This window comes from Cynocephalus volans, chromosome 12 (genome assembly GCF_027409185.1).
Source record: "Cynocephalus volans isolate mCynVol1 chromosome 12, mCynVol1.pri, whole genome shotgun sequence".
NCBI lineage: Eukaryota > Metazoa > Chordata > Mammalia > Dermoptera > Cynocephalidae > Cynocephalus > Cynocephalus volans.
Genome location: NC_084471.1, coordinates 54,380,737 through 54,394,598, shown reverse-complemented (window position 1 = coordinate 54,394,598; position 13,862 = coordinate 54,380,737). Strand labels below are relative to the sequence as shown.

The following is a 13,862-nucleotide window of genomic DNA, read 5'->3' as shown; positions in this document are numbered from 1 at the left end:
AACTGGACATCCATATCTAGAAGGATGAAATTAGACCCATACCTCTCACCATATACCAAAATCAACTCAAAATGTATTAAAGACTTAAATATAAAATCATAAAACTCCTAAAAGAAAACATAAGGGAAACACTTCAGGAAATACGACTGGGCAAAGACTTTATGACTAAGACCCCAAAAGCACAGGCAGCAAAAATAAAAAATAAACAAATGGGAATATATGAAACTAAAAAGCTTCTGCACAGCAAAGGAAACAATCAACAGAGTGAAGAGACAGCCTGCAGAATGGGAGAAAATATTTGCAAACTATGCATCTGACAAGGGATTAATATCCAGAATATACAAGGAACTAAACAATTTAACAGTAAAAAACAAGTAACCTAATTTAAAAATGAGCAAAGAAGGTGAACAGACATTTCACAAAGGAAGATATACAAATGGCCAACAGAAATGTGAAAAAGTGCTCAACATCACTAAATGTCAAGGAAATGCAAATCAAAACCACACTGAAATATCATCTCAACCCAGTTAGACTGGCTACTACAAAAAAGACAGAGAATAACAAATGCTGGTGAGCATTCAGAGAAAGGAGAACCACTCTTGGTGGGACTGTAAATTAGTGCAGCCACTATGGAAAACAGTATGGAGATTCCTTAAACAACTACAGGTAGGACCACCGTAAGATTCAGCAATCCTGCTGCTGGGTATATACCCAAAGGAATGGGAATGCACTCCCATGTTTATCTCAGCTCTATTTACAATAGCCAAGAATTGGAACCAACCTAAATGTCCATTGATGGATGACTGGATAAGGAAAATGTGGTATATATACACAATGGAATACTACTCCGCCATAAAAAAAAAAAAAGAATTCTGCCATTCACAGCAACATGGATGAACTTGGAGAAAATTATGTTAAGTGAAATAAGCTGGGCACAGGAAGAGAAAAACCACGTCCTCACTCATAAATGGGAGCTAAAAAATGAACAAATAAAGAAAAAAGGAAGAAAGATACAACAATCACAATAAGTTGTTGAACTTTCAAAAGGAGAGAAGAGAACTGAGGTTAACAGACGTGGGAAAGGGAGAGAGGGTGGAGGTGGGGCTAGCGAGAAATTGGGAAAGGGTCACAAAGAATGATTACAGTGTGTGATAATGAATATGCTAATTATCTTGCTTCGATCAGCACATATTGTACACGGGTATTAATATTAAACTTTATTCCACAAATATGTATAATTGATTATGTTTCAATAATAAAAAAAAACAGAAAAAAAAGATTATTGCATTACAGCAAAGCAGACAATGAAAAAAGGATAAGAATCAAATCTCTTTGGGTGAGGCTTAAAGTCAGAAGATCTGGGTGTGGACCCAGCTTTTCTCTAATCCACAGTATGCTGACCCAGTGATTAAAGGAAGAAAATATCTAGGGTCAAATCCCAACTCTGTCACCAAGTTGATAAGAGAATTAAGAAGAGAATATAGGTAAGCACTTAATGAAAATGCCTACAATACACTGAGGTCTTAATGATCATAGATGTCCATTGTTGTTATTTACTAAGCCATTCAATCTCTGTGTTTCCTTATCTATAAAGTAGGGAGACTAGGAGAGGAGTTAAGTCACAGTATTATTAATGCAGTAAACATTTGAGTACCTCGTTAAGTATCAGATAATGTATGAGGAAAATGCAAAGATAAATAAAATTAGGTTCCTGTCATCAAAAACTGCACAGTTTGGTATATGTGTGGGAGAAAGAGGAGGAGAAACAGGTATAGAAGGTGAGAGTTGTAGAAGCATGTGAAATTGCTATCCTTTAGTCTGAATGTATTGATATGGAAGAAGAGACCTGTTTGGGGTTGGAACATCGTTCATGATGGGTGCCGAAGGAAAGATGACATAGAAGCTTGGAACTAGAAGGAAAGTCACTTAATAGGTAGAAGTGTTGGAGTGAGACAGTGTTGGGTAAGCAGAAGAGGGAGCTGATAAAGGTGCAGTCACAGTAAACATGCTCCCCATCCTCAAACCCATCAGTGGGTTTCTGCTCTACTCCCAAGAAGGGAAAGTATTCCAGAAATACTCTGGTCCCTCTTGCCACCTGTACATATTCTTCTCCATAGGAGAAATGACTTAACATAATTATTGAGTATTGGAAAAAGACACTGAGCCCATGCATGCTACCCCTTCTTGGCTTTGTCTGGACTCATTCCCTCCACTGTTGCTGTGCTATGTGGTAAGTAGCCCAGAGTCCTGTTCTTGGGGCTCTTTGAGCTTGATGGAGGCAGGGAGGCCAAAACTGGGCAGTTAGTTGACTGTGGCAGGCTACTATTTGTCCATTAGAACATCTATTCTTCCCTCTATTCTTAGGTCCAGAATACCAGTTTTGGGGAGGGCATACTCAGACTAAAACTGTATTTCTTAGCTTCCCTCAAAGCTAGGTGTAACTCGTGCTTGCTTCAGCCACACACACACTAAAATTGGAACGATACAGAGATCAGCATGGCCCCTGTGCAAGGATGACATGCAAATTCATGAAGTGTTCTATATTTTTTCACTGACTCACAAGGAAGCCAGTGAGAGATTAACCAGCACACCTAGCCTCTCTTTTTTCCTTTTTAAGTAAATATTGAGTTTGATTTTGTTAAAAAAAAAAAAAAAAAAAAAAAAATCCAGGTGTAACTAACTCTGAGAAACATTCTGGCCAATGACATAACCAAGGGGACTTCTGAGATTGCTCCTTACAATCCTCATTCCTGCTGCCTGGAATGCAAATAAAATAATTAGAGCCACAGTAACTGTCTTGGACCATGAAGTGATCCCAAGGATGAAAGCCAAGTGCTAAGCATAATAGAGCAGAAATATTTAGGAGCATGGGTCCTTGATGACACTCTGGAGTTATATACCAGATCCAAAATGCCTACTTCTTTATAAGTCACTGTATAGTTATGGTTTTCAGGTCTATTCAGCTGAACGAAATCCAACTGACTGGTAATTTGTTGAGTTATGGTTTGTTCCATGGATCTGACTTCTCCGTCATTAAGACCCAATGTCTATACTTGGATTAGGGGCAGGAAAATAATAATCCGGATTCTGACTGCAGAACCAATCCAACTTTTCTAGCAAAAAATAAAATAAAATGCTGATATTTTAATCCATAGCTAACTCCAGTTTCTATTTCTCGATGAACTTGTAATTGATAAAGGAATGGGTAGATTAACATATCAAAACACCTAGAGCTATCTAGGTGCCAAGGACCAAAGCCTGGTTAGAGAAGAGATCAGGGTGTGTGGACTAAAGGGTATTGCAAGGAACTGTCAGGAAAAGATGAAGCGGGGGGACTAGATTACAAAGAACTCTGGGTTTTAAACTAAGGACCTGCCTTTATCCCATCACAATTGTGAACCATCAACAGAGAGTTTTATTGTTTGTTTTAGAGAGTGGCATGACTAGATAGGGTCTCTCTAAATATCATTGATAGAAATGTGGAATGATAAGAGGCTCAAAGTAAGAAGATAAGTGAGGAGATAGATAGAGTATTTCAGGTCTGATGGAGGTTTTATAACAAAGGCAGTGGCAATGGAGAGCCATCAGAGGCAGTAAACTAGTAGAAGAAGGAAGATATCTGAGTCCTGAGGACACCATGAGGCTACCTGCCTGCTCCAGGCTCTGTACCACATGGGGAGAAAAATAAATCCCTATCTTGTTTAAATGCCATCATTTGGATTTTCATTTATATGTAGCACCACTCAATCCCTAACTGATGCAGGTAGATGATGATGCCATGATTTAAAACAGGGAATATTTGAGGAGAATTAGGTTTGGATAAAAGGCAAGCCGGTTGCCATAGCTAAGAGGAAGTTAAAGGCCTTGAGGAATATTCCTTTTTACCAGGAATCAAACTTAAAAGCCAGAGAAAGAATGGAATAAATGGGGCAGCCCTGGTGTAAGAAAAATCAACTGCCAGAAATATAATTAAAATTTGTTTTTACTGAATGATGGTGTAAGCACATGAAATTAAAATACATATCTATTACTGGAAACTACATTTTAAATTAAAAATTGATAAAAGAAACAAATTGAAAAGTCATTTAAAAATATATATGTCCTAACTAATTACACTTTTGATTTAGTTTTTTTTTTTGTCTTTTTCGTGACCGGAACTCCCCGCAGCGCGAGCGTCGCTGCGCTCCCAGCGCCGCACTCTCCCGAGTGTGCCACGGGCTCGGCCCCTACACTTTTGATTTAGAAACCAAAACTTTTCTCTTCTTTTTTCTTTCTTTATTTCTTTTGTATCTGGGTTTCAGTGTCTGGTCTTACACTTTGTATCATACTGTGAGGCATAAAATTCAGTTCAGATTTCTTTTCCTGAGAGTAATGTTTAGTTTTGTTTATTTGCATAATAAAGATAGGTCTTCAGAAATGTAGGTACTTCTGAAAGTGGATGGAATCTTGATATGATGATTTTTATTTTTATGGTAACTACATTATAGATATTTTAAAAATTCTGATACTCCATTGTAATATTTGGTTTCTGTACTAATGCAGATCAATATTTTCTATCTGTAGCTCTGAATTCACACTCAGCATTAATTTAGAAATGTGAACTAAACAATTTTAGCTCATATTCATAAAGTTTGGAATTCAATCTTCAACTTCACAATTTTGGGACTGTAGCTCTTGCCATTACTTTCATTTTTGGAAACCAATTTTAGTACAGGAAAGCAAGCCAGATAATTCCCTGCCAGATTTGTTTCCTGAAGACCCAGTTTTGTTAAGAATGAGAAAACCAAATCATACATTTGTATAACTATTTGTAATTGTTCTTGCCAAGAAATATGAGGGTGCTTCAAAAAGTACATGGCAAAATTGGATTGAAAGATAATATGACTCTTCCCATCAACTTTTTGAAGTATTCTTATATTCAAAGGGTTTAGATGAGATTATGGTTTTAAAATGGCCATGCAAAGATGGTTCAGCCTTCTCTCAGAAATCACCTCAAAACACAAAGCTATGATAAATAACAGAATGCAAATCCCATCTTACACTGGAATATTTCTGCAATCTCACACCACAGTACATAAGAAAATTTGCTAAACTCAATGGAAGTCAAATGAGGAATGGGGGTGGAGGTGGTAAGAGGCTGAGAGAAGACACGTATGGCCGGAGGTTTCAGAGAGGGCCCAGTCTGCAAAAGCAGCACATGTGGCGCAACACAAAACAAGAATGGCTTGTTTGGAACAAGAGAACACATTGCATGGGCCAGTGGCAGGAAGGACCCTGAACCCCCTTTGGCACCAGAAGAAAGTCAGGGAGGTAGGCTGAAAGACAACACATACAGAGGTGTCACAGGCTGCAAGGAACAATCTGTCAGTGAGCAGCATAGAGAACGGAATTCTGCGTTGTGAGAGTCTGCAGGGGCTGCTCTCTGTTGCCTGGGGGAACCTCACATGTACAACTGTGAACTGGGATACATTTTGCTAGCCTGGAACACAACCTGGGCTCTTCTTCCTCAGAACCTCCAGTAAACTTCCAGTTCAGGGAGAACTCATCTCACTCAATGATGAGCAATCATTTAAAAGGAACTGGCATAAAATGTACACTCAGTTAATATAAAAAAAACAGGAGCAAGGGAATAGAAAAACAAAGCAATAGCAGATGAAGGACACTCATGAGAAAAAGCTTGCCATGGAGCAAATGATAAATATGATCAAAGAGATCATCACAAAATTTAAAAAATACACAGGAAAGCCATCACTCTACAAAACAGAGATGAAAGCATAAATATACAGAAGGAGAAATTGGGCAAGACAATAGGAGATGAGACATGTGAGAGAAAAATGGAAGAAAAAACATAAAACCCCACCAATGAGGATACTGTTGAGTCTCTTGCTCTGTGCTACTCTCTGTACGTAGTATTTTGTATTCTTTAACCAAATTCAAAGAATGTTGGACTCTGGCTATGCATGTTGGTGTCTTTTATCAGTTTTCATCACCTTATGAAAACTATATGGAAGCATGAAAATAAATAAATTTCACATCCAGTTCAAGATAGAAAAGGAACAAAATCTAAGAACTGAATGAAAGCATTAATCTGAGTAAAAGCAAAATTTTATGTAAATGTGGTGCTGGTAACACCAAGGTCAAGGGTTCAGATCTCCATACAAGCCACCTGTCAAAAAAAAAAAAAAAATTAAAAATTAAGTAAAACAAACAAACGAATTCAGAGTGGAACTAAGAAATAAATGCAAGAGCCAGTCCTTTGGGGGAAAAATACTAAATAAAATAAACCATTACTAATCTAATCATGGGAAAGAATAAAAACACAAATATACCAATAATGGAACAATACTGGGGGGTATTATTATAAAGATTATTTAATTATATGCAAATACATTTGAAAACCTAGATGAATCTTTGTTTTTGTGTGTGACAATACGAAGGATCAAAGTGACCTTAAAAGAGAGAAAAGTCAAAAGACTATGATGGGATAAGACAGAAACATAATGCTGTGAATTGACTGAATTGTGTCCCCCAAAGTTTATATGTTAGAAGCTTAATCCCTACTGTAACTGTTGAGGGTAAGAAATCCTATTATGGTAATTGAAAGGTCTTAAAGAGGTGATTAAATTGTAAGGACCATGCTGTAGTGAATGGATTAATAATGGTGGTCAGGGGCATGGTTCTGGGGGTTTTAAAAGGAGAGCCCGTGAGAGTCTGTCTCTCTCTGCTCTGCAATTTTCTGCCATGTGACTCCTGCATTGCTGTAAAGCCACTACCAGGAAGACCCTCATCAGATGTGTTCCCTGGACTTTGGGCTTCCTAGCCTCTGAAATTGTAAGCAATAAATTTCATTTTCTTACAAATTACCTAGTTCCAGATATTTTGTTATAAATAACAGATATGGACTAATACACATAGCTACCTGAGTTGAGAGTGAAGAATTACAGAGACCACAAGAGCTGCCCAATCCATGAGAATGCCAGAGTCCAGTTACCACCAATTTTTCAGTCTCCTCTTGTACTGACTTTTGCTAAATCCAAGCAAAGCAACCACAGGGTTTCCTCAGAGTTAGAAGGAGGAATAAATAAGATATAAGGAGGCTGAAAGCAGAAGATTTTGATGTGGCAGAAGGGCACAAAGCATTTAAGAGTCAAGAGAGTGGTGAGTGAAAGAGCTGACCCAGAGGCAAAAAGTTTGCATCCTAGAGAATTGAGTGTCTGCAACAGAACTGAGGGTCATCGCATTGTGGGATTTCTCTAAACACACTCCTTTCTCCACCAGCTTTGATCACTCCATTCTATTTCCCTTTTCATTAACCAAGTAATACTTAGCTCTGTTGGTACTTGTTTGTTTGTTTGTTAACTGTCTGGCCCTGCAGCTGGGTAACACTTGCCATGAAAACAGAGATCATGTCTCTTCTGTCCAACAGTGTATACACACTGTATATTGGCCTTATATTGTGTCAGTCATCACGTATTTTTTGAATAGATGAGTGGGGCAAGCTTGTCATTTTGGAGAAGAAGCAGAGAACAGAAAATAGAAAAATTAAAAGTATGTTTCTGTGCCTTCTTTTTAGTAAGTCAACCCCACAAACACAATCTGGAGAGATCTGGTTTAACCCAATACCACAAGTAAAGAAAAAACAAACAAACAATACCAGACTTTGAGATCTTGGTAAACAGTAAGCTTAAAATGAGTGACAGATATGATGTGGCCACTACAATTCCGATGTCAAGGAAGGCTGCATGGACAGGTTCTACTATCTTCAGTGATAAATGTGACAGGCTAGCTTTGCTCTGGGCTGTCAGACTGTTGTATAACTTTCTTTTTTCTGAGCACTACACTTCGATAGAAATAAAGTTAAATTTGAACATCTTCAGAAGAGAGGCCTGCCGGATGATAAAGACACCAGAAGTTAGTTATGTAAGGAACAGTTAAAGAAACTGGGGCTATTTTGCTTGGGGAAAGAAAGACTCAAAGGGACATGATAGCTGTCTCTGAATATCTCAAGGGCTGTCAAGGATGAGGCGTTAGTCCAGTTCTGAGTGACCTTGAGGCTAGAACTAGGACTAATAGGCAGAAGCTACAGACAGATTTCAGCTCAATACAAGCGAGAGCTTTCGAGCTGTCAAAGCTACAAGGAGATGGGAGGGCTGCCTCGGCAGTTAGGAAACACCTTGAGCACTCAAGTCCACGCAGCGTGTCAGCGTGCAGCGAGGCTGAACGTGGCACCAAAGGCTGCACTGGATGTCAGACAGGCTGACTTCTAAATCTCCAAGCACTGAAATCCTGTGATCAACACCGGCCTTCAACTTCTGTGTTCATTATGAGAATCACTGGAGGTTAGTTACGTGAAAGTGCTTTGTAAACTCTAAAGTGTTCTACAGATATAAGGTATTTTTTCATTACCTTGGAAGACTTCAAGTTTGTCTTCATTGCCATTACCTCTACTTATTCCTTAGCTCCCTTCTACCTCATCGGTATTTCTAATTTATACATGCCAAATGTAATATCATTATGACTGTTATTCAAATTTTCACAATGCTTCATAAATAATAAATGGTTCTCAGTCTTTTACTAACGAGGGACAGTTCTTATATTTAGTATGCTAAACATGCTCCTGTTCTTTGGTGTAAAGAAAGGGAGTAGCTAAGTTCATACATTTCACTTTGTGGGGCATAACTCATTAATATCAATAGCATCCTCACGAAAATCTCTGTGCAACAAAAACAACTTCACATTAATAAACAAACAAACAATAAACATATTAATTAATAAATCTCAGAGTCTACTGATAGAATTTGACTTGTGTTCTTTACCTAATGGCCCATCAATTCTTAGGCAATGAGAATGCCTGTATTTGGTGGCATAGCTAACTTGTCACAAGGTATTATGACTTGGAAAAATTAATTGCCAGATAAACAAAAGCCCTAATTCTGTTTCAGGTTTTCAAAATATTTTTTCCACCAAACTCCAATATCATCTTTAATAAGTAACAACTTGACAACTTTGAAATATCATTTCCTTTCGTTCTTTTTCCCACCCTTTAGAGGCCTTAACAGAGAGTGACATAACAAAGGCAGGCTAAGCAAAGAAAACCAGAAAAGCCATTAAGAGAAACAACTGGATACAAACTCTCCTAATAGTACAGTTAACTAAGTTACAAAGCAACTCTCACACCCAAACATGTGTTCTCCAAACTATTTATGTATTTCATTCTTTGACTGACTTAAACCCAGAGCAGACAAGGGATTTGGAGGTTGGAATTTATATAAGCCACTAGAGAAGGTAAGGCTCAGATGAGGAGAAATACTGAGAAGTTTTGACTTTTTTTTTTTTTTTGATGCTATGATCATTGGGAAGAAAACATTTTTTTAAAGACACTTCTAGTGTTCAGTCTTGGGTGGCTGAATACCACTTATTCCTTAGAAGAAATGGATAAATTCCTGGACACATACAACCTACAAAGATTGAATCATGAAGAAATAGAAAAATCTGAACAGACCAATGACAAATAATGAGATTGAATCAGTAAATCCCATCAAAGAAAAGCCCGATGCTTGCCACCACTGAAATCTACCAAACATTTAAAGAATAATTAATACTGATTCTTCTCAAACTATTCCAGAAAATTGAAGAGGAGGAAATTAGTCCAAACAAACTCTATGAGGCTAGCATTACCCTGAAACCAAAACAGACAAGGTCACAACAACAACAAAAAACTATAGGCCAATATCCCTGATGAACATAAATATAAAAATCCTCAGCAAAATACTAGCAAACTGAATTGAGCAGCACATTAAAAAGATCATCTTCCAAGATCAAGTGGGATTCATCCCAGGAATGTAAGGATGGTTCAACATACGCAGATTAATAAATGTGATTTATCACATTAATAGAATGAAGGACAAAAACCACATGATCATTTTAATAGATGCGGAAAATGCATTTGACAAAATTTAACATCCCTTTATGACAAAAACGCACAATAAATTAGGCATAAAAGGCATGTACCTCAACACAATAAAGGCCATATGTGGCATCATATTGAAAAGGGAAAAGTTTAAAGATTTTCCTCCAAGATCAGGATTAAGACAAGAATGCCCACTTTCACCACTTTTATTCAACACAGTGCAAGTTCTAGCCAGAGCAATTAGACAAGAGAAAGAAATAAAAGACATCCAAATTGCGAAGGAGAAAGTCCAATTATCCCTATTTGCAGATGACATGATCTTATATATAGAAAACCCTAGAGACTTCACCAAAAAACTCTTAGAAATGATAAACAAATTCAGTAAAGTCACAGGATACAGAATAAACATATAAAAATCAGTAGCATTTCTGCATGCTAATAGTTAATTATCTGAATAAGACATCAAGAAAACAATCCCACTTATAATAGCTACAAAAAAACCCCAAAAAACAAAAACTAGGAATAAATTTAACCAAGGAGGTGAAAGATCTCTACACTGAAAACTGTAAAACACTAATGAAAGAAATTAAAGAGGACACAAATAAATGGAAAGATATTCTGTGTTTATGGATTGGTAGAATTAATATTGTTAAAATAGCCATAATGCCCCCAAATATCTACAGATTCAATACAATTCCTACCAGAATACTAATGACATTATTCACAGAAATATTAAAAAAAAAAAAATCCTAAAATTTGTATGGAATCACAAAAGACCCTGAATAGCCAAAGCAATCTTGAGCAAACAACAACAACAAAAACAAAGCTGGAGCATCCCACTACCTGATTAAAAAATATACTACACAAAGCTACAGTAACCAAAACAGCATGGTACTGGAATAAAAGACACATAGACCAATGGAACAGAGTAGAGAGCCCAGAAATAAATCGAGGCATCCACAGCCACCTTGTCAAAGGTGCCAAGAATACACATTGGAGGAAGAACAGTCTCTTTAATAAATGGTGCTGGAGGGCCGGCCCGTGGCTCACTCGAGAGAGTGTGGTGCTGATAACACCAAGGCCACGGGTTCGGATCCCATATAGGGATGGCTGGTTGCTCACTGGGTGAGCGTGGTGCTGACAACACCAAGTCAAGGGTTAAGATCCCCTTACTGGTCATCTTTTTAAAAAATAAATAAATAAATAAATAAATGGTGCTGGGAAAACTGAATATCCATATTCACAAGAATGAAACTGGATCCCCCATCTCTCACCATATTAAAAAATCAACCGCAAATGAATTAAAGACCTAACTTAAATGTAAGACCACAAACCATGAAACTACTAGAAGAAAACCTGGGGGAAGTGCTTCGTGACATTGGTCTGCTCAAGAATTTTTTGCATAAGACCTCCAAAGCACAGGCAACAAAAGCAAAAATAAACAAATGGGATTCCATCAAACTAAAAAGCTTCTGTACAGCAAAGGAAAAAAATCAACAGAGTGAAAAGACAACCTACAGAATGGGAAAACACATTTGCAAACTATACATATGACACAGGATTAATATCCACAACATATAAAAAATTCATACAACTCAACAGCAAAAATCCCCAAATAATTCCATTAAAAAATAGGTAGTCAGGCCGGTTAGCTCAGTTGGTTAGAGTACGGCCTTTTAACACCAAGGTCAAGGATTTGGTTCCCCACACTGGCCAGCCACCAAAAACAATTAATTAATTAATTTAAAAAATCACATTAGACTGTGTTTTTAAAAAATAAAAATGGGCAAAAGACCTGAATGGACATTTCTCAAAAGAAGAAATGGAAATTTCTCAAATAGCCAACAGGTATATGAAAAAATGCTCAATATCACTAATCATCAGAGAAATGCAAATCAAAACCATAATGAGATATCACCTCACTCATTAACTAAACTAGAGTGAGGTGATATCTCATTATGGTTCTGACTTGTATTTCTCTGATGATTAGTGATGTTGAATATTTTGGCTATGACCAAAAAGACTAAAGATAACAAGTGTTGAGGATGTAGAGAAAAGGGAACACTTACACACTGTTGGTGGGAATGTAAATTAGTGCAGACATTATGGAAAACAGTATGGAGGTTCCTCAAATAATTAAAAATAGAACTACCATATGATCCAGCAGTCCCAATACTGAGTATATACCCAAAGGAAATGGAATCAGTATGTTGAAGAGATATCTGCACCCCCATGTGTCTTGCAGTACTATTCACAATAGCCAAGATAAGGAATCAACCTAGTTGTCTATCAATGAATGAATGGATAAAGAAAATGTGGTATATATACACAATGGAATACTATTCAGCCATAAAAATAATGAAATCCTGTCCTTTGTAACAACATAGATGAACCTGGAGAACATTGTGTTAAGTGAAATAAGTCAGATGTGGAAGACAAATACTACATGATCTCACTCATATGTGGAGTCTAAAAAAGTTGATTCACAGAAGTAGAGAGTAGAATAGTGGTTACTAGAGGCTGGGGATGGTAGGGGAGAAGGGGGATGGAGAGAGGTTGGTCAGCAAGTACAAAGTTAAAGTTATTTATTTATTTAGTTTTTAAAAGATGACGGGTAAGGGGATCTTAACCCTTGACTTGGTGTTGTCAGCACCATGCTCTCCCAAGTGAGCCACGGGCTGGCCCCAAACTTAAAGTTAGATAAGAAGAAAAAATTCTGGTGTTCTATTGCTTAGTGGGATACTATAGTTTCCCATAATGTATTGTATATTTCAAAATAGCTAGAAGAGAGGATTCTAAATGTTCTCACCACAAAAAGACAAAAATGTTTGAGGTGATGAACATGCTAATTACCCTGATTTGATCATTATACAATGTATACATGTATCAAAACATCACAATGTACCCCATAAACATGTACAATTATTACGTGTCAATTAGAAAATAAAATTTAAAAAAAGCTTTTAGTTTATATTCTGTATTCAGCTGACACTTCATGTGTGTTTATATTCTGTGAGTGGGGTTTAACTTTTAATGTTGGTTATATTTCTTCACATGAAGATGACATCTGTGAAGAAAAATCTACTATATACTTTCATATATTGTGATTACAGATCTCTAATAATGAGTGTTCAAGGAAACCCCTACAAGTTTCTATTTAAGTCAGGAGTGGGCAGGAATAAATGGGGTCACAAATCATTGGCTAATCTCTTATGCCCATTTTCAGAACTCCCCAATCCATCTTTGCAGAAAGCTTGCTAAAAATAAGACAATTGGGCCTGTCCTCAGTGAACCACTTTATTGTATGGTTTGCCTCATGTTAATCTAAGCTTGAAGGACAGCTCTGTATTGAACACTTGGTCATTAGTAAATCTAATGGGGGCCTGTTAGTGTTCGATAAATGTTCATGACTTACCAGCACTAACAAGAAGGACATGCAAGGCCAGCTGACTGAACGATTTCAATGTGCTCAGTATGCTTTCATCGAAGCAGGCACAAGTTAAATAAATAAAGATATTCTCATGGAGCAGAGGGTGAATCTTTGAGAAACATGGGCTCCAACAATGACAAGTCCTTTGTTGGCCAAAGCAAGGACATACCTTGATTCCCATAGCTGGCATCTACTCCAGAGCCATCCCATGAATCCACAGCGCTGTCCACACTGGGCACCGTGGAGGGGTACATGTCAGAGAGCTTGCCTGGCTTCTGTGCCAGAGAGGAGTCCTCCTCCACATCTCCCAGGTCACTCAAATGGCTGGGAATGGGGAACTTCTTGGGGCTTGATGCTGACTGGGCTTTAAAGACAGGAAAAGAATTTAAGTATCAAAATATATTTAAATAAAAAGATGCTCAAGTGCTCTGTGGCTGGCGAGTCATTTCCCTAGAAATACACACATAGACACTAGCACATTCCTTTAGGAAAGGAAATGCACTGGAAATCCTTAGTTGTGGC

The 13,862-nt window shown here is 37.4% G+C and overlaps 1 protein-coding gene and 1 non-coding gene across 6 annotated transcripts in view; one reads left to right on the top strand and one right to left on the bottom strand.

Annotated features, from left to right (window-relative positions):
- GRIP1 (glutamate receptor interacting protein 1) overlaps positions 1 to 13,862 on the bottom strand; it is a 396,854-nt gene that overhangs the window by 32,480 nt on the left and 350,512 nt on the right. For all 5 annotated transcript variants that reach the window (XM_063074588.1, XM_063074591.1, XM_063074593.1 and 2 more), the window contains one exon: positions 13,510 to 13,704. In XM_063074588.1, coding sequence (XP_062930658.1) covers positions 13,510 to 13,704 — 195 coding nt within the window. The remainder of the gene's footprint in view (positions 1 to 13,509; positions 13,705 to 13,862) is intronic.
- LOC134361379 (U6 spliceosomal RNA) lies at positions 2,447 to 2,548 on the top strand. Its single transcript, XR_010021409.1, has one exon. It is a non-coding gene; the product is annotated as a U6 spliceosomal RNA (small nuclear RNA).